Here is a 27,329-nt window from a genome sequence, read left to right as displayed (position 1 = left end):
TATAACAAAGTGAATCAGCTAAATGTATACATATATCCCCATATCCCCTCCCTCTTGCGTCTCCCTCCCACCCTCCCTATCTCACCCCTCTAGGTGGTCACAAAGCACTGGGCTGATCTCCCTGTGCTATGCAGCAGCTTCCCGCTAGCTATCTGTTTTACATTTGATAGTGTATATATGTCCATGCTACTTTCTCACTACGTCCAAGCCTCCCCATCCCCCTCAAGTCTATTCTCAACGTCTGCATCTTTATTCCTGCCCTACCACTAGGTTCATCAGTACCGTTTTTCTAGATTCCGTATATATGCATTTAGCATACGGTATTTGTTTTTCCGTTTCTGACTTCACTCTGTATGACAGACTCTAGGTCCATCCACCTCACTGCAAGTAACTCAATTTCGTTCCATTTTATGGCTGAGTAATATTTGGAAATTAAATTTAATGAAGAACTTGTGGCTTCTTCAAGGGTATCTATCGTGATTTGATTCCTTCAGTGAATTCTTCATAGTTTGAACTTTTTATTTTGTGACCTTAGGTTTGACCCCTTGTATTTTATCTGGTGTGAGTCATGTGTTTTAGATGGGGATGTCTTCATAAGTCACTCTTTAATAATCTTGGCTTCATTTATCCATGAATTTGCCCACGTATAGAAGACTTTCCAAGAACATTGCTAATGTTTCTGAATTCTACATTAAAAACTTTGTGTTTTGAATCAGTTTTTTATTCCAATAATACAACTTTGCCATTTATTTATGGGTGCTTGGGAAGTGGAATGGTGGATCTGCCGAATGAAATCAAACTAGGTGTAGTTTCAGATCTAACCTGGTACTATGTCCAGTGCTAACCAAGGGAGGCCTGTGTAGTACTTAAAAACCTTTCAAAGGAGGGATATTATTTGCCTTCATTGAGAAGGATGGTGAGGGACACTGAAATTTTCAGAGTCCTTTGAAAATTTTTGTTTAACTATCATTATATGAATTTAAAACAATGATTTAATTTCAGATTTGCATCTACACCAGAATCCTGTGGGGCAGCATATTATTTGAAGTTTCAATTAAGAAGCTCTTTAAATTCCCCACTGTCATACTCTTCTCAAAGCTATCTTCTGTGGTCCCTTAATTAAAGAGGGAGTATGTTTGAGATGACATTTTAGAATGATGTATTTTCTTCTGATTACAGAAGTTCATGTTCATTGTAGGAAAACTTGGAAAATAAAATGAAAGGTATAAAAAAAATTACCTAAATGCTATAGTCTAATTAACATATCTTCTTGTTGGTCTCAGTACATCCATCAATCCAAATGTTTATCACTATCTATCCTTAGACATAATTGGATAAGGCATGTATTCAAAGCCTATAGAGTTCACTGTCTACCTTCTGAAACCTGATAGATAAATTTTCTTTTTTTAGCTTGTAATTGACTTCCTAAAGTTTAACTATTAATTTTCCTTTTGAACTTTCATTTTACAAATATCAGAAACTTGCTTTAAAATACAAGATAAAATTATGATACCTGTTTACCTGTTAAAGTCTTCCTTCTTGCTGGCTGCTTATTAGCAGGTAGATAAATTTAACTCATTTGAAGGCTGTGTGGTGGTGTCAGTGAGGAGGAAAAGACCTAAGTGGTCATTGGCAAATCATTTTACTTTCTAGGCCACAGTCCTTTGCCTGTGAAAGAAAACTTTGACTCCGATGATCTTCAAGCCTCCTGCTATTTCTCTGATTTTTATGTTGCTCTTCTGCTTGCCTCTCAAGATTAGACTTTGTGGGCAGACAAATGTCAGGAGCCAGGTGAACCTTTGTGGAGCCTGTTTTGTTTAATGTTCTAAGTCAGGTTTTTCAGACTGCTACTCATGATCCATTAGATCATGCAGCATCTACTTATTGAATGCCTATTATGTGTCTGGCACTGTTTAAGCACTTGGGATGCACAGGAAAAGATATAAAAGTTAATAGTCTAGTGGAAAAGGACAAATAAGAAACAAAAATAAGTACGTAAAAATATATGGTATGTAAGATGGTGATTCATGTAGTAGAGAAAACTAAGCAGGCAAGGGAGAGAGCGAGCATTGGGGAAGTTGCATTTTTGCATAGGGTATATCAGGAAAGGCTAATTGAGAAGGATATTTGAATAAAGAGTTAAGTGAACGAACCATGCTCATATCTGGGGAGGAACGTTCCCTCAGGATTTGCAAGTGCAAAAGCCCTAACGCAGAAACATGTCTGACGTATTCTAGGAGCAGGAAGGAGGCATCGTGTGGTTGAAGCAGAGTAAGGTAAGATGAGTGCTAGGGGGCAGAGCCAGAGACATAGGGATTGAGGGGCTGTCTAGGGCATTGTTGGCATTATAAAGAATTTGGGTTTGGGGGACTTCCTGGCTGTCAGTGGTTAAGACTCTGTGCTTCCAATGCAGGGGGCGTGGGTTCTATCCCTGGTCAGGGAACTAAGATGCCACATGCCACGTGGCGCGGCCAGAAAGTTAAATGAGTAAGTAAGTAAATAAATAAAATTTAAAACCTTAAAAAGAAAAAAAAGAATTTGGGTTTTAATCTGGTTGAACTGGGAAGCCACTGGCAGATTTTCAGCAAAGGAATGATGTGATTTTGACTCATGGATCAGCATGCCTCTGGCTGTCTTGTTCAGGATGAAATGAAGCATGGGCCAAGAGTGGAAGCAAGGAGATAAGATAGGAAGCTCTTTCAGTAATCCATTGGGCCATGAAATTAATTTAGATGGTCACAAGTATTTATTAGATAGAAAATGGAAAATAGAAAATCAGTGCATTGCACACAGCAGACAGTAAGTTGTTTAATGAATTTATGCTAAATAAATGTGAGTGTACTGGAATGCAGTATAAGATGTACTTACTACAAAGGTTTACTATAAACAAGTTTGAAAGCCGTTATCCTAAGACATTTATATTATTGCCAACTAGAGGTGACTTTGGTTTTTGGACACATTCTCAGTAAGTGGCTCCTGTATGAAATAAGCCATCTTCCTATAATCGTGTCTCATCGATCAGCACTTTGGCCTTCTCTCCCCTTTCCTTTGCATTCCTCTCTTCTCTTGTTTTCAACTGTTTGCATAAGTGTTCTTGTAGAAGATACCAAATTGTAATTTTTGTTTTCAGACCCTCTTCTGCTTAGGATTTTTTCTAGACTTTGCCTGTTTCCCCTTTAACATTCCTCTAGCTTTGTGGCCTTGTATCCTGACAGTCAGCACACACACCCAGTTTCTCCTCCTGCCATCAGGGTCTGCCTGTTTATCTGCCTGTATTCCCACCCACTCCTTCTGCACTGTTACTGTTGCTGTAGCAACTGCCATCTCAGTTTCCCCCTTCCCCTGGCTTTTTTCTTCCTCCTGCCAACCACTATTCATTAAACTCTTCCTCTCCAGGTTTCTACACTGTGAGGTCAGGGCTGATGCTATGTAACATCTGTCAGACGGTAGGGCCAAGAATAGCTTAAGATAAAGATTAAATGGCTGCTTACAAAACCCCTCTCTGTTTTTCCACAGCTCAGAGTAAAGGGGGGTTTTGAATAAGCAGGTCATCTGATGAACTGAGATGACTAAATGCTGAGTCCCTAATTCCGTAGAAATGTCATGAGTGTCCAAGAACAAAACTGTTACGGCACTGCTTCTTAATTCATTTTGAGATCTTGCATGAGGTTGAGATCTTGGTTGGTTTTATGTGGCTTTTGGGATCCTCTGAGCCAAAGGCAAAAACGTGGACTGTATGTCACTTCAACTCTGGGTATGTCCCTGTTCTGGAAGGTGATGATTAGAGGCACTGCAATACCTACCATCCATGTTTGCTTCGTGGAGGGACTAGATATGCCATTTGATTACCTGAAGATCTTTTTATCAGAAATTTAGTCTAGCACTTCTGCTGACCTCATTCAGACTTAAATTTCTGGATGTTCAAAAAGGGAAGGAAATTGTACTGTGGACACTGAACCTGTATCTATATTTCAACCCAGAGAGGCTTGGCAGTGGATCATGTTCTGAAGAAAATAAGTTTGTTTAGTCGCAGCTGACAGTGTGTCTTTCTCGGGCTTATTGTCCAATAGTTCTGGTTTCCTCTAGAGAAGTCTCAATCTTGGAACTGAGGACTGTATTAGAAAAAACAAAAGAGAAAGCCCAGGTTCTTCTCCTTCCAACTCACATAAAAGAAATGGTTAAGGAAAATGTGGTAGGGACTTCCCCAGTGGTCCCACGGTTAGGACTCGACGCTTTGACTAACGTGGCCACGGGTTCAATCCCTGGTCGGGGAAATAAAATCCCACGAGTGCACGCACAGCACAACCATTTGAAAACAAAGGAAGATGTGGTATATATATGCAATGAAATACTACATAGCCATAAGAAAGAATGAAATAATGCCATTTGCAGCAACATGGATGGACCTAGAGATTGTCATACCAAGCAAAGTAAGTCAGAAAGAGAAAAACATAACCATATGATATCACTTATATGTGGAATCTAAAATATGATACAAATGAACTTATTTACAAAACAGAAACACACCCACAGACATGGAAAACAAACTTACGGTTACCAAAGGAGAAAGGGGGTGGAGGAGGGATAAATTAGGAGTTTGGGATTAGCAGATACAAACTACTATGTATAAAATAGATAAACAACAAGGTCCTACTGTATAGCACAGGGGACTATATTCAATATTCTGTCATAAACCATAATGGAAAAGAATATGAAAAAAATATATATATATAAAAAACTGAATCACTTTGCTGTACACTAGAAACTTACACAATGTTGTAAATCAACTATATTTCAATTAAAAAGAAAAGGAAAGAAAAAGGTTAAGTGATCACCAAGATCTTGAACACACTTGAACGGAACTGATGTGGGCTGTGACTTTTTGAACTTTTTCACTTTTTACTTAATTCTAGTATCTTCTAGGGTTTGTCATGTTCTCTGGGTTGTGTTATAGGAAGTACAAAATGCCCCTGTATTCCTTATAGGTCATCCTGTCCTAAAGCAGAAACTGGAGGGGAGAGATTTTCCCCTACCCGTGGGACATTGAATTTGCCTCTCTGGTTGTCTGATACCAGCTCTGATGCCTGTGATTTGGAGTAGCAGTGCCTTGACTCCAAGTGTTTCACAGGTGTTAGGAAACTTTCACATAGAAACTCTGAAGAAATTCATGCCAGTGGGCTTTGGAAAATCTTGTTGGCACTGTCGACGAATTACTTAATCATGGATTTATGGAAATCTAGGTTCATGAAGCCAGATCTTGGAACGCTTACCAGTGCTCTATCTTGTGCAGGACTTGATACTCCTAGTCACTTTTTCTGGAAACAGCCTTGGCTTGTTCCTCTTCTGTTCCAAGACTTTAGCCTTGGCCAAAGACTTTTAAAATTTTTCTTTTTATCCCACCAAAGCAGTAAAGAAGTCCAGTTGAATATTTTTGAGGGGCCAAAAAGCAAAAACCCAGGGGAACACACTAGTGAGGAATATTTTCCTGATGTTCTGAGGTTCTCTTGCTTTTTGTCCTGCGTCTTTTGCATGCTGACCCTTGGATCACCTCCTACCCCATTCTTGTTGCATTTTATGACAAATTCTTGGTTGAAGATAGGCTGGGAATAGATTGATTGCTTTTATTTTTCTTATAAGGATACTTTGGGGTTTTTTAAAATCTATTAACAATCATTTTATTTTACCTGCTTTTATCTTATTTATTTTTTAATTTTTTTAACATCTTTATTGGAGTATAATTGCTTTACAATGTTGTTAGTTTCTGCTGTATAACAAAGTGAATCAGCTATATGTATACATATATCCCCATATCCCCTCCCTCTTGCGTCTCCCTTCCACCCTCCCTATTCCACTCCTCTAGGTGGTCACAAAGCACCGAGCTGATCTCCCTGTGCTATGCAGCTGCTTCCCACTAGGGATATTTTGATTTGAACTCATTTTAACTTGTTGCTAGTCCTTTCAAGATACTGCTCATCTCATTTGGGTGTGTGTAATGGTGACCATTTCTCTGGAGGAGTGGAGATGGTGGCACCTCCGCTGTCAAGATTGAGGCATTCTTATGTACAGGTACCATCAGTCCTCCAAGAAGAAGTAAGAAATTTCTCCTTCAGGGAATGTGTTGAGGGCAGGAAAAAAAACATTTCAGGCATTGTTGGTAGAGTGGAACTCTGATCTTAAAAGGAGTTAGAGTCCTTTCTGCTGTTAGACATGGGGCTGTAAAAAGTGCCATATTGTGTGGTTGGCTTTTCGCTGAGCCTCTAGTAATCTGCTTTCTCTCCACCTTATTTTCCCCTCTACACCTGCCGCCCCAAATTCCAAAATGGAACCATATTTTTCAAAGTGTGGTTTGAAAGTCACATGCATCATAATTAATTAAGGTTGCTTGTTAAATTCAGATTCCTGGGCCCACTTCTCAGACTGAATTAGAATATCTGGGGATGGATCCTGAGAATCTGCCTTGTTTTTTTTTTTTTTGCCCATGTGGCTTGTGGGGTCTTGGCTTCCCCGACCAGGGATTGAACCATGCCCCCTACCGTGGAAGTGTGGAGTCTGAACAACTGGACCGCTGGGGAAGTCCCAATCTGCATTTTTTAAAAGTCCCAGATGATTTATCATGCATCTTATCCATGGAATCATAAACAGTATCTTTGACATTATCTTTATATCTTGACTGTGAGGGGGAACTGCTCCTAAGCCTTTTCTTCCTGATGAACAAGACCATTCTCAACAGGAGGAGCCAGCTGCAGAACCCCTGCTGAGAAATTACAGTTAATGTAGCTCACTTTCTGAATTTCAGGTGTCAGTCTATCGCTCTGAAAGGATTTTTGCACCCAAACATGAAGTATTCAGTTTTAGTAGCTGCTGCTACAGGTTTTTGGTAGCTGCACCCCTAAACACTCTAGGAGCAAGATTCCTATGTACCTACCCTCCCTGTGTGAGAGATAGGAGTTCCCTGCCCAGACACTAAGAGAAAAGTTAGTGACTCTTGTGGAGCCCACAAACAGACCTCTGTAGAGTGGCCAGATTGCAGACATAGGAGCTTGGGTGGGAATGGGATGGGCCCAGATGCCTGTCTTGGGCAGACTCCTGCAGGCCTGACTAGAATCTGCAGAGGAAGTTCCTGTTAACAAATGGAAAGGGTGTTGCCAGAGGCCCCAGCTTTCCTGTCAGGGATGCCTGAGCTGATGCAATCCCCTGCCGCTGTGGCTGACCAAGTTTCTTTTTGTTGAGTCTTGTTCCCACCCCCAACTCCTCTTCAGTCCTACAGATACTGGTTTATTTGCACACTCCATGCTGATCTTGAATTGAAAGGCTTTCATTGTTTTTGAGATCAGTGTTTAGATAACACCACATGCCTGTGGCAGCTAGGACACCCTGTAAAGGAAATGCCTGGGCTCTAACAGCCCCATCATTCATTCCCTGTATGTGAATGACTGTGGCCTGTGTTTAGGACATTATAAGAACATTGCTCTGCAGGGATTATTACTTGGGGACTGCAGGAGTACCAGGCTTCTCCTTGATGTTTAGAGTTCTAGGGACCGTTTTCTAAGTCACTTTTCTCTTTACTTCCCTTCCAAACATAAGAGGATTAAAGTCTGTTTTGCCTAAGCCTTGTTTCCACACATACCTGCAGTACTAGAGCGTTCTTCCCTCTGGTGAGAAGACTGCTTTGGGGGACACAGGACTCACTGTGGCTAGTGGTGGTGCAGAATGTTTTTATGATTAGGCCAGGTTGGCAGCTTCCTTTGCACTGTGGTCCAGGGCCTCCTTTTCCCATGGGATATCTGCTTTCTTTTTTAAAAAACATTATAGTAGTAATCTCTTCAATTTGTATAGCGCTTTGCCAGTTATAAAGATTTACACCACATATCATTTCATTATATCTGTATAATGATATAAAGAATATATTAAAGAGTCTTCAGAACCAAAATTAATATCAGTTTCAGAGAAAAGATGACTTCTTGGATTTATGGTTAATACAACAGCATGTTGAAAAAACCAAAGTTGTGAATTCAATTATGTCAAATGGTCAAACATGCTAACACTAATAGCAGGAGTAATTTATTCTCTATAAAACCTATAGACACTATTATAATTGTAAATTACTTTTAATTCCTTTTTTTTTCCTCTTTTGGTTGTTTACAGGTTTTGGTTTTTTTTTTGGTTCAGTTTAGTTTTGTTTTTGAGATATCTCCTTTCTTGTCCCCTTAAACTTCTCCATCACTCTCTTGCCAGAAAAGAAATAAAAGAAAATGTGTTATATTCATTCAGTGTTAAATTTCTTCTGGTAACATATAGTTCTTTAAGTTTTCACTTGGTAAAATGCTATTAAAACTTCTTCCTTAAAAATGTTTCAAATAAGTCTGGCAGGCTCTAATTTATGTATCTCAAGGCCCTTTCCAGCTCTGATTCCCTAAATTTATAAACTTTTTTTCTTAAATTACTAGAATCTCTTTTCATGACCACGGTGTCTTGTGAAGCAGAGTGAGTTAATAGCACTGATGTGGCCCTCATTTCTATAGCATTCTCCAATGCATATACTTTTTTAAAAATAAATTTGTTTATTTATTTTTGGCTGCGTTGGGTCTTCGCTGCTGCGCATGGGCTTTCTCTAGTTGCGGTGAGCGGGGGCTACTCTTCATTGCAGTGTGTGGGCTTCTCATTGCAGTGGCTTCTCTTGTTGCAGAACACAGGCTCTAGGCACACGGGCTTCAGTAGTTGTGGCGTGCGGGCTCAGTAGTTGTGGCTTGCAGGCTCTAGAGCGCAGGCTCAGTAGTTGTGGTACACAGGCTTAGTTGCTCCATGGCATGTGGGATCTACCTGGACCAGGGCTCGAACCTGCATCCCCTGCATTGGCAGGCAGATTCTTAACCACTGCACCAGCAGGGACGTCCCTCCAGTGCATATACTTAATCTCACTTTCTTACCAGTAATTTCGTGTTCCAAGAATTAAAGAAAGAAAAGCTGGTTGACATGGACAATGAACCGTCATCCCTCTATAATAAAATAGTGTCCGGGTAATCATAATCAAGGAGCCTGACTACTAGAAAGTTAAAACACACACCATTTGTTACTTAGTACTGTATAATTGTTAATGTTCACTGCCATGCTAGTTAACACATTGTAAGTATCTTCTGAGTCATCAAAATAAATTATTTGGAACCATACTGTGTGACTTTTAAAAAATGTTATGAACATTATGAAACTACAGAAGAATACTGCGTGAACCAGATCATACCACTCTCTAGTAGAAGGTGGATAAATGGAATTATATATATTAGCCAAAGTATATTTTAAAGCTAAATATAAACTCTTTGGGAATTGTAAAGGGAAACAAGTCATCTTGCTTTTCTAATTGTTGTAACTGCTTGCTCTGTGTTTAATTTAAAATTTTCTTTAATATTTATTCTTGAGTTATGCCATATGGAATATAAAAATTCTCTAAACAGATTGAAAATTCAAAAATAAATGTGTAAGCAATAAAGTGATTATTGTCTTTTTAAAAGTCCAGAATAAACTAGAATATCTTGTTTTGGCTGATGGTTCTTGTATCTCTAATTCAAAGGACAAATATATTCCTTAAATACCATCCATGATTAGCCAGTTAGTGTGGACACCACTGACTTCCCAGGGTCTTGACAAGTATCTATTTGCGTATGTAGCTCTGGTAAATAAAAGAACTAATCATTTTAATATGTCTCTTCTTTCAAGATGCTTGTATTATCCTTTTCCTATAAATTTACTGGTAATTTGCCTTTCAGAGATTGAAGAGGGGAACCACCAGGTTAAATAACTTGCTTTAATGTAATCAAGGAGTCATCCCCGTCCTCTTTATTACCTTCTAGCCCACTGCATAAAAACAACTTTCTACCAAAATTCAGATGTGCAAGCCTGACAGGAGGTCCTGGTACAAAATGCAGTGTTTTTTGCAGACTCTGGTCCAGCCTGCCTCATGCCTGAACCCTGTGCTTTCTGCCTTCCAGTTCTCTCCTGCGCTATGGGGGCAACCTATCCCTCCAAAGTGCCATGAGTGTGCGATTCAACAGCAACGGGACCCAGCTCCTGGCCCTGAGACGTCGCCTGCCCCCTGTGCTCTATGACATCCACTCCCGCCTGCCTGTGTTCCAGTTTGACAATCAGGGTTACTTCAACTCATGTACCATGAAAAGCTGCTGTTTTGCAGGAGATCGTGACCAGGTAAGTGCCTTCTGCCGCCTGCATCCCACACTCATGCTTTCCTGTCAGATTGTTCTTTCTGTACTGGTCTTTATTTCTCTTTAGCCATGTCAGGTAGAAACAGTTGAGGGGAAACAATAAGTGTCTGGAGACATTCTGGCTTAATAGTGAGTTTTTCCATCAGAGCTGCCTTTGGGTAATATGTATGAGGCACACACCATAAACCACAATATGGTTCTGAGCAACCTAGCTCTGCCAAGTTTGTGAACAGACTTTAAGATTCTAAGAGTGTGTCATTTCAAAAGAAAGGAGGAAGTCCATGGAAAATTAGCCTGCCAAAAAAAGACACCTTTTTTTTTGTATCAGTGAAACACAATGATGTATGAAACACTGTAAGTACCCTCCAAGAGACACACATCCTGAATAGCCCCTTGGAATGGCACCTTTTTCTTGGATGAAATGGGCTGAGCAGCTTTGTTTGAGAGGAAGCCAGATGCTGACGTTTTTCCTTTTTATTGCCAGTATCACAACTGGGAAGGAGAGCCCAAGCTGTGAGTTTCCAGCCTTTTCACAGTCTTACTGGGAATCAAGATACTGATGTTGACTTAGAGCTGGCAGTTTAGAAACATACCTTTACCTTTGCTATACCTGTCTCTCTTGGCCATAGAGTTCTGAAGTGGGTGTCAGTGAATGGATCAGTTGGACTGGTCTGAGTAATCAAGCTGAGTAAAAACAAATATAAAGTAAGATTGATCAAATAAATGGATAAATTTTTTTTTTCTTCTCAAACACAATAAATCTTATTGCCGTTTCACATCTAGATTGGAAAAATAGAAACCTTAGTCTTGCTAATTCTTAGTGTTCGCTTTGGATCCATCAACTATGTTAAACTTTGACATATAATTCTCACATGCTGTACTCCACTGCTTTAAAGTTATTTGTGGGCAAGGGGCATAAAAGTTCTCTTTGAGAACTTGTGAAGACCCTGCTTTTTGAAGGCAGTAGCTGGGGTTTTTCTCCCTAGCTGAGGTAGAGGCTCCCCGACATCATAGCTTAAAGATTAGCATATGTAGTAGGAGCACAATAAATGCTTTTTTACTTGAGTTGCATGTTAAAGAAACTGAGAATATCTTTTAAGTTGTCCAGGCTAGGAATTTCCCCTTTTATAAATAGAGAATATATATCTAAATTCAGAATTTATATTTGTCAGAGTCCTAGGGCCTACTTAGCTGCAATCTACACTTAAAACCACTAGGTGGCTTCAGTTATATAAGCGATATCTCCTTGGAGAGGCCACAATGCCTGATAGACTTAGTTTTTATAGACAGTTTGTTTCTTGGGTAGAAAGAAGCAGTTTCTAGAGATGATGTGACTCACAATAGAATAGGTAATTTTTTGTTCTGCAGAATGGTTGATTTAGTTTCATATAGCTATGGAAATGACAACCAAGCCCCTGCCTCCCTGTCTACCTTTCCTCCTTGCTTTTGTTGATTTTCTGTCTTCTGTCATGTCAACCTCTTATGCATGTGATTTTATTTCATTGAACAATAAAGAGCAGGCACTAAATGTAGAAATGTAGTGGTTTATTAGGTTTTATTACCAGAGACACAGGCCCTGAGAGAAAGGAGAAAGAGGTGAAGGAGAATGGATGTTGTGTTTTCTTTTAGTTCCTATGTTAGCAGCCAGAGCCTGCCTGCATGGAGTCCTTAAAAGACCCAGAACAGGGCTTCCCTGGTGGCGCAGTGGTTGAGAGGCCGCCTGCCGATGCAGGGGACACGGGTTCGTGCCCCAGTCCAGAAAGATCCCACATGCCGCGGAGCGGCTGGGCCCGTGAGCCATGGCCGCTGAGCCTGCGCGTCTGGAGCCTGTGCTCCGCAACAGGAGAGACCACAGCAGTGAGAGGCCCGCGTACCACAAAAAAAAAAAAAAGACCCAGAACAAAGGCCTCTAACCAATATGTAAGAGCACATAGGCCATGGTTTCTCCACCTTGGCACTGTCAACATTTTGGTCAGATAATTCTTTATTTTGTGGGGCTGTCCTGTTCATTGTAGGATAATTAGCAGCATCCTTGGCCTCTCCCCACTAGATGCCAGTATCATCTCCCCCAGCTGTCACCCAGACAACCAAAAATGTCCCCAGACATTGCCCCTGATTGAGAACTTTTGACCTAGGTTATAATTACCCACTTTGAGATACGGGGGGACAGGTACAGATACTGCCATAGGCAGAGGCACACAAGGTGTTTTGTGGTGGTCCTGGTTACGTACATTGACAAGATGTAGTTGTTTTGGCCTTTCAGGTTATATATAATGGTAAAAACATTGAATGGCTTTTGATTTTCTCTATTCAGATTTGACTATTATGTATGATTTTTGTCCTATGGGAAAAGTTTGTGGGTAATATATCCTTTCTGACAAACTAGACTGCTTTTTGTTTGGGATAAGTGGTTTGCCATGGATAGAGGAGGATGGGAAGTCATTGAGTCTAACTTCAAATCCATTTCAGAGTTAAAGTCTATTTATATTCCCTATATAGATTATCAGAAGTATATAACCTAGGGAATAGGAAGTACAGAGATTTATGTTTGGCTGTTTTCTTCACTCCTTAGGGACTAAGAAATGTAGCTAATTCATCATTATCTTGTCTCCAATGCCTGGCACACTGAGAGCACAATAAATATTTGTTGAAGTGAATCTTGAGTACTTTGGTCAATGTGTGGTTTTTAGCTTTCCAGGCCTAAGCCTTGTATAACTGTAAGTCAGGATTGATAAGTACCTGTTTTCCTGCTCAACTTCCAGGAGATTTAGGAGGATGAATTAAATAATGGATTTTCAGTGAAACTAATTTCCTGAGCTTATACTTTCTAAGTGTAGCATAGGAGGCCAAAATTATTGTCTCATTCCTGAAACATGTCTCTCAAAGGTGATTTATGGGCTCTGACTTTCCACACTCAGGGCTAAAGCAGCAGCTGCCACAGTTACAGTATGATCTGCAGGACCGATAGGTATATTCTTTGACAGATTCAGACAGGATCTTTTTAGCTGCTTTCAAATTCCAAAGCCTACCCTTTCCTTATATCGGTCTTTATATTTGATCTTTTTCTTGTATGCTTTGAGTACGCCCACAGCCCGAGGCTCTGTGCTCTGGAACTCTTCATTTAGTCATAGGCTGGGTAAGTAACCATCCCAGAGAGGAATCTGCGAATTTCCATAATAGGAATGAACATGGTCAAGAAAGGCAGTAAGCGACCTATCTATCTGAGACAGTCTTCTGGCTTTTAATTACACTCAGTCCACACAAATCAAACCATTATGCCAGAGAGCCTGTACTTCCTATAAGACTGTTCTAGGTTCACTAAGTAATTCATTAGCCCCAAAATGAAACCAACATTTCAAGATCAGAATAAAGCATAAAACCGACTGAGCCTACTTTGTGTCTTCCCCATACACATTGCCACCATTGTAGATCAGTTCTAATTATAGAGCTATTAGAGATCATTTTGTACAACCCCTCCTTTTACAGATGAGAAAACAGGATTAGAGAGGGTAGGTATACAAGTTAAGACATGTACAAGTTTGAGTAGGACTAGAACCCAGATTTTTGAGCTCTCAGTGGAGACTCCTTTTCACTATACAGAAGGTCACAACGTAATGCCTGAAGCAAGGCAAGCAGCAAAAATGAGTGAGTTGGGCTAGAAGTAAACATTAGTGAGTAGTGAGGACCGTGGCCAGCTGGAGAGCCCACCCCATCCTAAATCTAAGGGAATGCCGTATAAATGAAGCTTTGACGCAGCTTCAGCCCATTGCTGCCAGGAGGGCCTTTGGTTTTTTCGAGGGAAGCCAGAAGTAAAGATTTGTTACATGAAGTTTCCTGATTTTTAAGTATTGCAGCAAATTCATACTTCATTGTATGAATTAAACAGACCTGTGAACCATAACACCTATTCTTTATTAGAGCCACCAGTTTCAAACCTCTGTGCTTCAGCATGATGTTTTTCTGTCATGTTTAGTTTCATGGTCTGTCACTAATTCATAGGTGAGTGGAGACACATTCCTTTTTCCTGTTTCCTACTGAACCCTTCCTAACTTCATGCCTTTTCATCCCCTCCATCTTATAAAATAAGAAAGCAGATATTTACTGAGCATCTGCTGTGTGCCAGATGCTGTGGTAGACACATTCACGTGACTGCCAGTTCGTACCCTCTTTGAGATTTTCATTCAAACCCCTGTATATACACTCTGTCATCCCCACTTTTGGCTAAGAATACGTGGTTTGTTTATTGCTAGTATAATCTTATTCAAGTTCGATAACTTCTATCATCAGATAAGGTGACATGAGTGACATCAGATTGATTGGGCATCAACAGGAACAATTAGCCCCAAATAAAGCCTTAACTTTTTTTTTTTAAAGGCAGCCCATCTTCTAATCTTGCAGTATAGTGAGGAATCTTTTAGTAAAACAACAAACAGCATTCCTTCCTCGAGGCTGCCTGAACCCAAAGGTTCTCCTCCTTGCTTTTGTATCATACTTGGATTTTTTTGTTTTTCATTTTCTCTCTGAAGCCTGACTAGGTACATTCTGGCTCCCAAGTTTCACACTCCCCTCTGTATACTTGGTGAGCCAATCTCTTAACAGGGCTAAAAAAGAAGGCCAATTTTCCACCTGCTAGCTTTTCTGGCACACACTTGTAAGACAGCACCCAGCTTTTGTTCCCTTTCTTTCACAATTCCTTAAATGGCTCTTGCCCTAGATTGCGAGAGTCCAGCAGAGCACCTCAGGCTTCTGGGAAATAAGTCTTTCAGGCTAACTGGTTTGTGTGGCCTGGAAATGGACAGTGTGGTAATTTAAGTCTTCTCTTTCGTTAGTCTCATCTAACACCTGGCCTGGTAATCCCTACATCTTGCCGAAAGTGGGATAGGGAAGGAAGGAGAAAGAATAATAAAGTTTTCTTGAAAGGGCTGAGCCCTGGAGTGTCTGAACATTGGGATCACTTACAGAGGTCTTTCTCTTGAACTTGACAGATGGCAGACCCCTAAAATCATGATAATTAAATCATCATATCTCATCCCCTGGAGAAAAGAGCTGACTTGTACACTGTGAATCCAACAAAACGGCCTTGAATACATGGCTTGGCCTCAGACATTACGTCACCACTCAACCTTTCTGTGTTGACATTATACGGGTATAATAGAGGTGTAGGAATTCACCAGGAAGTGCACTCCAGGCCAGTAAAGGAACCTAGAAAGTTATAACTCCGCTTTTTTTTTTTTTCCTAATAACTCCATGCAGCCCTGATTAAGCTCACGTGGGGGCCTGGCATGCCGTATGTTCTCCTGAAATAAAGGCACACCTTTAATAGGGGAGATGCAACTCTCAGATTCTATCCTTTGACTTGCTTTGTATCTTTAAGCTAACTTTTTCTTCTTCTCCTTGCCTTTCTTTTATATATTTTTTGCTCTTTAGCTTCTAAAGCACTTTCATGTCATACTAATCCTCCCAGCAACCTTTGGGTATAGTTGAACAGGTTTCATCTCCATGTGAAACTAAGGTCTAGAGTAGTTTGAAACTGCAGATCTAATCAGTAGCTGAACCAGGACTAGGCTCAGTCCATTGCCTATGATTGTACCCTCTTCCTCTTAGACCTGCTGCCACCTGTGTTTTCAGATCAAGTGGCAATAGCCTCTTCCATGGGCTGATGAGGAAGAGCTGAACACAGTTATGGCAGAGGAATTCCTTGTTGTATGTATTTTTTAGGTGAATATTTTAGGAGACTCTTTACTTTATAAAGAGAAGGTAGCATGAAAATAACTTGTTTATTAAATCAGCTATTTGTAAATCTTTTTGACTCCTGAACCTCTTTGAAAGTCTAAAAGCTTTGAACACCATTTCAGAAAAATGTACATATGCACATCGTTTTGCATGTAATATTAAGGAGTTTATGGAATTCCTGAAAACTAGGGATTTCAGGTATTAGCAATCCTGGATTAAGATTTTACTCAAGGATTAAACCATCTTTTAGTTCATTTACTGATGTAGAACTTAGAAAGCTTACAAGGTTTTGGAGTATATGCACACCTGCTAGATATAGTCTGGTTTTCAGTTGTTAAGCTGAAAAGGACCACTAGGTGACCTGATTTCCTCTTAGGAACAAATGGAATTGATGTGATCTGGTGATACAACATGGCAGTGCTCCTTTAATATATAGTTCCTGACTAGGAGTTTGGGCTTCACTAGGAAATCCCTGGTAGATATTAATGATGGGAACAGAGTATAACCTGCTCTACCTGCCCCATTCTCCTTGTAGTGTTTAAGTAGCTTTACCTCATTTTGGGGTATCTTAAAAAAAGGGAAGAGGGAAATAATATTCCTTCCTCTGAAAGACTGGAGACCTTTGCTTGAATAAACAATATAAATACATATTTGCAGACTGAAATGAGTGATGCCGTCTCCCCACTTCCCAGTCCCCAAGTATAAAAACTAAGGCCCACAGAGGAGAAATTGATTGTTGAAGGCCATTTGGTTGATGACCCCTCATCTTGCCCAGGTTTCCAAAAGAGTTTTGCCAAACAGAGATTCATCTTTAAGTAATGCAGCCTACTTTGTTACAAGCAGCTGTTAGAGATTTAGAGCATTTTTTTAATTTCTTCCCTACTGATTATTTGACAGTTATTGGCTGTTTTTATGGGATTTTTTTATTATTAATAATAGAATTTTTCCTACTCAGAACCCATAAAAGTTATTTTAATAAACCAAAGAATCCAGGAGCCTAGTGGAGCTGAAATGGCAAATGATCCAAAGAAGCAAAAATCACGTGAAACTTCACATGCAAAAAATAGTGTTAATCTTATGGGTATGCATATTTGTGTGCTTTTATTGGTAGCCAATGGAATTGTATTTTCTCTGACCACAAATAAAATCAGATAAACCTATGGCTTTGGCCATTTCCAAAGAAAACTTTTCCTGTTTGCTTTGGATAGTATTTGTGACAGGCTCTGGGTATAAGTGATACGATCAAAGGTATATTATATACCAATTGGCAAACCTTTTACTGAAAATAATCTTATAGAGGGCACATCACAAAATGGTTCAGTCACATTTTTTTCCCCCTTCTGACAAAGGTCAGGGAGAAATGAGAGCTGTGTTTGATTTAAATGTTAAATAGCAGTTTCTGCTGTTGCTGATCCAGGCTAGAGAGCCATCTGGTTTTTCTATCCTATTCAATACAGTTAATTAGACAGGCGTGCCATTTACTGGAGAATAATTAATCAGTTACTATGGGAGGAACCTTAGAGAGAACTGTGTAAATTGATCGGTACTCAGTGAATAATAGCTGATTGATATATCTCTTTCTCCATCAGCAGATATTGGGGAATATTAACTGCTGTGCACACACACATGCACACACTTTACACTTACACACACATATCGTATACATATATTTTACTTAGAGAAGTGGAGCGGAGAAATTGAGCAGAAAGAGATTTCTCTGTTAGCAAAGAACCTAAGACATATTCTGGGTTATTTTTGGAGTATATCAGTAGATGGTCTGTTCCTCCTGCATGCTAGAACTTTTTCCTCTTTTTAACGTGGATTTCGGGTGGGTGAGAAGTGGGAGGCATTTTTTTGGTTTCAGGAGTTCTTGGAGGGGACGCTGGGCATTACAGCAGTCTACCAGAGTAGGGAGTATTATGTGAGTGACTGTTTTCTCTAAAGGTTAATAGATTGACAGAGGACATGTGGGCAAATAAGATAGTGACAGGGTGCTAATATGGGGGGGGTTGTTTTTTTTTTTCTTTTTGGTTGTTGGTGGTGGTCATGGTGGTAGTTCCTTGAAATCTATTAAGAGGAGCAGTTGTTGCTCTGTCCCTGTGCTTGAACAAATTAATATCTCCATACTGACAGTGGATTAGATAAAATGCACTGGCTTTAGGTTAGCTCTACTTAAGATGACTGGGCTGCATCAAGATCAGTAAACAGGCTGCCCTCTTGGGCTACGGAATGAATGAACAGTGAGAGATGGGGTTAGAGTGTAACCAACCTTTAACCTTTGTGGCCAGCTGGGAAGGATTGTGGATGGTGTGGATCCACACAACAACTTATGCTCATTTTTGCATTGGTATCACCCATCTTACCCACAAAGCCAAGTTAAAATTAAGTATGTCTTCTACTCTCTGATCTGAAGTAGACTGTGGGTCTCCTACCTCCTCCTATCCCCCATACCTCAAAGCATTTGGGGAAATGGGGCTTCTATTGCCTAGATAATGGACTCCCTAAAACATTCTTTCTCATTCGGAGCCCTGCCCCATCTATCTCTGTGAGGATACAAGGTGAAACACTCATGTGAAGTGAGTTGGGTTTTTTTTTTTAATTAATTTATTTATATTTTACTTTTGGCTGCATTGGGTCTTTGTTGCTGCACGTGGGCTTTCTCTGGTTGCGGTGAGCGGGGGCTACTCTTCGTTGCGGTGTGCGGGCTTCTCATTGCGGTGGCTTCTCTTGTTGAGGAGCTCGGGCTCTAGGCACGCCGGCTTCAGTAGTTGTGGCTCGTGGGCTCTAGAGCGCAGGCTCAGTAGTTGTGGTGCATGGGCTTCGTTGCTCCATGGCATGTGGGATCTTCCCAGACCAGGGTTCAAACCCTTGTCCCCTACATTGGCAGGCGGATTCTTAACCACTGCACCACCAGGGAAACCCCCTGAAGTGAGTTTTTAATTTGTCACTCACTCCTCAGTCAGAGGCTTCAGCCTCCTTCAACTGGGAGGAGAGGAATCTTTCCAGCTGCTCTGATGACGTTAAATGTATCTCTGGACTCAGTCCACTTGAAATGATGTTTATTTCTGCAAAGGTTTAAAAAGAAAGAAAGGGAAGGGAGGGGAAGAGGGAGAGAAAAAAAGAAAGAAAGAGAGATAAAGGAAGAAGGAAAGAGAGGAAGGGAGGGATGGAGGGAGAGAAAAGAGAAAAGAAAAAAGAAAAGAAAAAGAGCTCCTTTGGCTGCCTTGTGGTTTTTTTGTTGGTGGTGGTGTTTGTTTGTTTGTTTGCTGCTGCCACACACATGCAGGATCCTCAGTTCCCCAACCAGGGATCAAACCCGTGCCCCCTGCAGTGGAAGCACGGAGTCTTAACCAATGGACCGCCCCTACCTTGTATTTTAAAATAGCCCAGAGCTCTGTCCCTTCTAGAATATTCTTCTGTTCTTCTCCCAGATAGCCATATAACTTGCTCCCTCATTTCCTTCAGGGCTGTACTCAAAATGCCATATTATCAGAGAGGCCTTCTGTGACTACCCTGTATAAAATGAAACTAACCACCCCCAGCACTCCCTACATGCCCCAACCTGCCGTTTAATTTTTCTCTGTAACGCCACCACTGGACACATTACATACATATATTCTTTTTAACTTTTTTTCCCCTACTTACTCTTCACTCACATTATATATGCATAAAATTCTTTTCCTCTCCCCACCCAATAAAATGTAAGTCACATGAAGGTAGGGACAGGGTCTTTCTGATCAGTCCTTTCTCTGGGACAGTGCCCAACACTGTAGACATAGTAGACATTCAGTAAATACTTGTTTAATGAATAAATGGATGAACTCATTTTTATTTCACTCTCTCAGCGGTATCCTAGGCAGCCGACTTTTAATGTTGGAAGGGGCCCAGCAGACAACCAAGAAATGCCATAAATGAATTCCTCAGGGCAGTTTTGTGATTCCGGTGTGTGTGAACAGTTAAACAGTCTGACTAGCCGGCAGTGGGTCGAGACCCCTTCCTTGGAAATTATCCTAAGCTGTTCCCTTGTGGTGGCTGCAAGAGGAAGAAAGGGTCATCAGTTGCCCTTGTCTCTGAGAGGAAGCCTGTACATGGTACTCATTTTCCACCTATTTCTGGAGCTGTCATACTAAATGCAAGAGGCCTCAACTCTGTGGGAGTTTTTTTCCTTCTAAGGAAGCCTTGTGCGTCAGCTTTCTGTCTGGGAGTCCCCTTTTACCTTTTCATGGCTTTCCCTGGTGAATAGTTGAGCAAATGGGAAAGCACTGATCCTTTGCAATGAAATAGTAAAAGCCTCTGATAAGCCCAGCCTTGGTTCACTCTTTTTTTTTTTTTTTTGCGGTAGCGGGCCTCTCACTGCTGCGGCCTCACCCGCCGCGGAGCACAGGCTCCGGACGTGCAGGCCCAGTGGCCATGGCCCACGGGACCCTCCTGGACCGGGGCACGAACCCGCATCCCCCGCACCAGCAGGCGGACTCCCAACCACTGTGCCATCAGGGAAGCCCCACTCTTTTTTTAATATTTATTTTTTGTTTGTTTAGTTTGGGGAAGATATTGGGGAGGGGGGTGCACAGGGTAACAGGAATTCTCTATATGAAGTTTTATAGCCTCTTTTAAACACAGAGCATGAAATGATGAGCTGTTGAATAATAAATATGTTTTATATATAAATTATTAGTACACAGTTCTTTTGTGTTCCCTCCCCCATGTGTCTTAATTTGGGTTCAAGTTTCAGGTGCAAGTAATTTATTTGGAAATGCAGTAAATATCAGAGGAGTGGAAAAGTGAAATAGGGGAAAGAAGGATGATTTAGTGAGCCAACTACAACTGTGGGCAATTGGAGTTTGATTCTGAGGGGAAAGGGTATAGAACACACACCTCAGGGTTATTCTACCTGGGATCTAGGCAGCTGGGATATGAGTCATTGCTGGAGCCTGCTCACAGGGAGTGTTCATTCCCTAGAGTACCCTGCAGCCTCCTGAGCTTTCGAGAAGCCCTTAGGCAAAGAGATATGGATACTGGCAGTTGGAGATCAGGTACACTAAGCAGTAAGGCCTGAGGGACTTGAGCAGGGTATGAAGGAGTGAGTTACCCGTGCTTCCTGTTTCTGTTAAAACAGTAGACTACATGAGCACTTTATCTTTCCTCTTTCCTTTGCCTTTTCCTACCACATCTTTACCTGTGGGTGGCTCAGGGCTCAAATCTATCTTGCCTTGACTTTTGTGAATCAACAGGCACCTTGTTTCTCATAATGGCACCTAGTGATCTCAACTTCATGGCAGGGTAGCTGTGTACCTACATGTATATTTTCTACTTGGTTTAAGCTCCTTGAGAACCCGGGTATTACCTTATATATCTTTGTAAACACCAGAGTGCCTGGCATATAAGTGCTCGGTTCGTGTGTAATTAATAAATTTTTTCCCCTAACTATTGATAGTAGGTAGTTTTGCCAAACAGGCTGTGAGAGAAAAGCCTTTGGGCTCCTGAATTTCAACTTCCTAACTTCAAACAAGATAGTGTCATTAAACTGCAGGGAGTTACTGGATGGACCCTAAGTCAAGACAATGAAGGTTCATCTTTTCGTTTTTTCTTCTATTTTTAAGGGGAAAATATTTAAGTATAATTGTAGTGATAAGTACATTAACATTGTTGTGTAACCATCACGAGCGTCTATCTCCAAAAGTTTTTCATCTTGCACAAGTGAAACTCTGTACCCATTAAACACTAACTCCCCTCCCTCCCCTGCCCCCAGCTCTTGGTAACCACCATTCCACTTTGTCTTTATGAATTTGACTACTCACTTACTCTAGGAACCTCATAAGTGGAATCATACAGTATTTGTCTTTTTGTAACTGGCTTATTTCACTTCGCATAAGGTTCAAGATTCATCCATGTTGTAGCTTGTGTCAGAATTTCCTTCCTTTTAAAATCTGAATACTATTGCATCGTGTGTATGCACCGCGTTTTGTTTATACATTCATCTCTTGCTGGACACTTGGGTTGCTTCCCTCTTTGGCTGTTGTGAATAAAGCTGCTATGAACATTGCTATATAAATATCTCTAAGAGATCTTGCATTCAGTTCTTTTAGCTATATACCCAGAGGTGGAATTGATGAATCATATAGTGATTTTATTTTTAATTTTTTGAAGAACTATTTTCTGTTTTTTTTTGATAGTAACCATCCTAATGAATGTGAGGTGGTATCTCCTTGTGGTTTTGATATTCATTTCTCTAATGATTAGTGATGTTGAGCATCTTTTTGTGTGCTTATTGGCCATTTGTATATGGCCATTGTACATTTCTTCTTTGGAAAATGTCTGTTCAAGTACTTTGCCCAGTTTTAAAATCCTGAGGTGTTTGGTTTCTGTTGTTGAGGAAACTTTTAAATTGAAGTGTAACACGATTAGACTTTGAGTTTCCTTATTTTCAACATACTTATGTAGTGACTCGTCAAGCAACTGTGAGCCAGCAGTTTAGGGATTTTCAGCTCTGGTCTGGCTTACATCATTCCTTCACAGAGTAATCATAGACTCTTAGAACTAAATGAGCCTCAGAGGGTATCTTAGTCTGTTATGGCTGCCATAACAAAATACCATGGACTGGGTGGCTTATAATTTCAGTAATTTCTTTCTCACAGTTCTGGAGGCTGGAAGTCCAAGATCAGGGTGCCAACCTGATTGGGTTCTGGTGAAGGCCATCTTCCTGGTTGCAGCCTGCTGACTTCTCACTGTTTCCTCACTTGGCAGAAGGGGCTAGGGAGCTCTGCCGGGTCTCTTTTACAAGAGTGCTAATCCCATTTATGAGGGCTCCACCCTTAAGGCCCAATCACCCCCCAAAGGCCCCACCTCCTAATATTATCACATTGGGCATTAGGATTTGAACATGTGAATTTGGGGGGACACAAACATGTAGACCATAGCAATGAGCAACCAGATGAGGAAACTGAACCCACTTCTTTTTCCACTGTGCCCTGAGCCAGATCACCTAACCCCTGTGGATAGCACTTTCTTCATCTTTGAACATGAGTCTCTTTCCCTCCTTTCTCATGTTATTACTAGTGTTTTGAAGACTGGTAAATTGATTTTTAATGATTACAAAGTATTTAGTAATGTATTCATTAGGCATGAGGTTGTGTATATATTGGACTTACACTTTTTGGATATTTGCAGTGTCATTTTTAAGTCAGAAATTTACTTTTAGAATGGAAATGCATTTCTTTTATTTATTTATTTTATTTTACTTTTGGCTGTGTTAGGTCTTCGTTTCTGTGCAAGGGCTTTCTCTAGTTGTGGCAAGCGGGGGCCACAATTCATCGCGGTGTGTGAGCCTCTCATTGCGGCCTCTCTTGTTGCGGAGCACAGGCTCCAGACGCGCAGGCTCAGTAGTTGTGGCTCACGGGACTAGTTGCTCCGCGGCATGTGGGATCTTCCCAGACCAGGGCTCGAACCCGTGTCCCCTGCATTAGCAAGCAGATTCTCAACCACTGCGCTACCAGGGAAGCCCAGAAATTTTCTTTAGAAAACTGTAGGCCTTTATTTTTCTGGGGGAATAAGCAGATGAGACCAAAAGGTAGGAAGTAATGCTGACCTAAACTTAAAGCAAAGCACTTTTGTTAATCTTTGGAAATAAATGAACTCTCAGAATTGCTCACTGGTTGCTATTAGACAGTGCTCTTATGAGTCCTAATTAAAATAGATCTGGCTTAGTGTCCTCTCTTTCTGAGATCAGGCAGTTTGAAGCTGCCTCATAAAAGGGGATTGCTTACGTCTCTGTCATTAACTCATAGCTGGGTTGGCAATGGCTTCCTGCTCAAAGATGTAGATGACAACAGGGAAATTCAGGATGCTTGGGCTTGCATAACAGATCTCTTGGGAAGCTCCTAAATTTAAAAAAATTTTTTGAGAGATTGGTTCAAGATGGCAGAGCAGAAAGACGTGCTCTCACTCCCTCTTGTGAGAACAGCAGAATCACAACTAACTGTTGAACAATCATCGACAGGAAGACACTGAAACTCACCAAAAAGGATACCCCACATCCAAGGACAAAGGAGAAGCCACAGTGAGACGGTAGGAGGGGCACAATCACAATAAAATCAAATCCCATAACTGCTGGGTGGGTGACTCACAAACTGGAGAACACTTATACAACAGAAGTCCACCCACTGGAGTGAAGGTTCTGAGCCCCACATCAGGCTTCCCAACCTGGGGATCCGGCAACAGGAGGAGGAATTCCTAGAGAATCAGACTTTGAAGGCTAGCGGGATTTGATTGCAGGACTTCGACAGGACTGGGGGAAACAGACACGCCACTCTTGGAGGGCACACACAAAGTAGTGTGCGCATCAGGATCCAGGGGAAGGAGCAGTGACCCCATAGGAGACTGAACCAGACCTACCTGCTAGTGTAGGAGGGTCTCCTGCAGAGGCAGTGTGTGGCTGTGTCTCACCGTGAGGACAGGGACACTGGCAGCAGAAGTTCTGGAAAGTACTCCTTGGTGTGAGCCCTCCCAGAGTCTGCCATTAGCCCCACCAAAGAGCCCGGGTAGGCTCCAGAGTTGGGTCACCTCAGGCCAAGCAACCAACAGGGAGGGAATCCAGACCCACCCATAAGCAGACAAGTGGATTAAAGTTTTACTGAGCTCTGCCAACCAGAGCAACAGCCAGCTCTACCCACCACCAGTCCCTCCCATCAGGAAACTTGCACAAGCCTCTTAGATAGCCTCATCCACCACAGGGCAGAGAGCAGAAGCAAGAAGAACTACAATCCTGCAGCCTGTGGAACAAAAACCACATTCACAGAAAGATAGAAAAGATGAAAAGGCAGAGGACTAGGTACCAGATGAAGGAACAAGATAAAACCCCAGAGAAACAACTAAATGAAGTGGAGATAGGCAACCTTCCAGAAAAAGAATTCAGAATAATGACAGTGACGATGATCCAGGACCTCAGAAAAAGAATGGAGGCAAAGATTGAGAAGATGCAAGAAATGTTTAACAAAGACCTAGAAGAATTAAAGAACAAACACCTAGAAGAATTAAAGAAAAAACAAACAGAGATGAACAATACAATAACTGAAATGAAAACAACACTAGAAGGAATCAGTAGCAGAATAACTGAGGCAGAAGACCAGATAAGTGACCAGGAAGACAGAATGGTGGAATTCACTGCTGCGAAACAGAATAAAGAAAAAAGAATGAAAAGAAATGAAGACAGCCTAAGAGACCTCTGGGACAACATTAAACGCAACAACATTCGCATTATAGGGGTCCCAGAAAGAAAAGAGAGAGAGAAAGGACCCGAGAAAATATTTGAAGAGATTATAGTCGAAAACTTCCCTAATATAGGAAAGGAAATAGCCACCTAAGTCCAGGAAGCGCAGAGAGTCCCAGGCAAGGTAAACCCAAGGAGAAACATGCCGAGACACATAGTAATCAAATTGGCAAAAATTAAAGACAAAGAAAAATTATTGAAAGCAACAAGGGGGCTTCCCTGGTGGCGCAGTGGTTGAGAGTCCGCCTGCCGAGTTCGTGCCCCGGTCCGGGAAGATCCCACATGCCGCAGAGCGGCTAGGCCCGTGAGCCATGGCCGCTGGGCCTGTGCATCCGGAGCCTGTGCTCCGCAACGGGAGAGGCCACAACAGTGAGAGGCCCACGTACCGCAAAAACAAAACAAAACAAAAAAAGCAACAAGGGAAAAACAACAAATAACGTACAAGGGAACTCTCATAAGGTTAACAGCTGATTTCTCAGCAGAAACTCTACAAGCCAGAAGGGAGTGGCGTGACATATTTAAAATGGTGAAAGGGAAGAACCTACAACCAAGATTACTCTACCCGGCCAAGATCTCATTCAGATTCGACAGAGAAATCAAAAGCTTCACAGACAAGCAAAAGCTAAGAGAATCCAGCACCGCCAAAGCAGCTCTGCAACAAATGCTAGAGGAACTTCTCTAAGTGAGAAACACAAGAGAAGAAAAGGACCTAAAAAACCAACCCATAACAATTAAGAAAACGGTAATAGAAACATAATATCGATAATTACCTTAAACATGAATGGATTAAATGCTCCAACCAAAAGACACAGGCTCGCTGAATAGATACAAAAACAAGATCCATCTATATGCTGTACACAAGAGACCTGCCTCAGACCTAGGAACACATACAGACTGAAAGTGAGGAGATGGAAAAAGATATTCCATGCAAATGGAAATCAGAAGAAAGCTGGAGTAGCAATACTCATATCAGGTAAAACAGACTTTAAAATAAAGACTTCCTTGTTACAAGAGACAAGGAAGGACACTACATAATGATCAAGGGATCAATCCGAGAAGAAGATATAACAATTATAAATCTATATGCACCCAAGATAGGAGCACCTCAATACATAAGGCAACTGCTAACAGCTTTAAAAGAGGAAATCAACAATAACACAATAATAGTGGGGGACTTTAACACCTTACTTAAACCAATGGACAGATCGTGCAAACAGAAAATTAATAAGGAAACACAAGCGTTAAATGACACAGTAGACGAGATAGATTTAATTGATAGTTATAGCACATTCCATCCATAAACAGCAGATTACACTTCTTCTCAGCACACACGGAATATCCTCCAGGATAGATCACATCTTGGGTCACAAATCAAGCCTCAGTAAATTTAACAAAATTGAAATCATATCAAGCATCTGTTCTGACCACAATGCTATGAGATTAGAAATCAGTTACAGGGAAAAATAACGTAAAAAACACAAACACATGGAGGCTAAACAACACGTTACTAAATAACCAAGAGATCACTGAAGAAATGAAAGAGGAAATAAAAAAATACCTAGAGACAAATGACAGTGAAAACAAGACGATCCAAAACCTATGGGATGCAGCAAAAGCAGTTCAAAGAGGGAAGTTTATAGCAAGACAAGCCTACCTCAAGAAACAAGAAAAGTCTCAAATAAACAATCTAACCTTACACCTAAAGGAACTAGAGAAAGAAGAACAAACAAAACCCAAAGTTAGCAGAAGGAAAGAAATCATAAAGGTCAGAGCAGAAATAAATAAAAACAAAGAAAACAGTAGCAAAGATCAATAAAACTAAAAGCTGTTTCTCTGAGAAGATAAACAAAATTGATAAACCATTAGCCAGACTCATCAAGAAAAAGAGGGAGAGTACTCAAATCAATAAAATTAGAAATGAAAAAGGAGGAGTTACAACAGACACCGCAGAAATACAAAGCATCCTAAGAGACTACTACAAGCAACTCTATGCCAATAAAATGGACAACCTGGACGAAATGGACAAATTCTTGGAATGCTATATCCTTCCAAGACTGAACCAGAAAGAAGTAGAAAATATGAACAGACCAATCACAAGTAGTGAAATTGAAACTGTG

At 41.0% G+C, this 27,329-nt stretch overlaps 1 protein-coding gene across 4 annotated transcripts in view; it reads left to right on the top strand.

The window, feature by feature from the left end:
• Window positions 1-27,329, top strand: part of DCAF5 (DDB1 and CUL4 associated factor 5) — a 98,143-nt gene that overhangs the window by 42,699 nt on the left and 28,115 nt on the right. For all 4 annotated transcript variants that reach the window (XM_049706904.1, XM_004262160.4, XM_033432997.2 and 1 more), the window contains one exon: window positions 9,984-10,197. In XM_049706904.1, the coding sequence (XP_049562861.1) occupies window positions 9,984-10,197 (214 nt within the window). The remainder of the gene's footprint in view (window positions 1-9,983; window positions 10,198-27,329) is intronic.

Source organism: Orcinus orca, chromosome 2, assembly GCF_937001465.1.
Source record: "Orcinus orca chromosome 2, mOrcOrc1.1, whole genome shotgun sequence".
NCBI classification, from domain to species: Eukaryota; Metazoa; Chordata; class Mammalia; order Artiodactyla; family Delphinidae; genus Orcinus; species Orcinus orca.
This window is presented reverse-complemented; position numbering and strand designations above follow the sequence as displayed.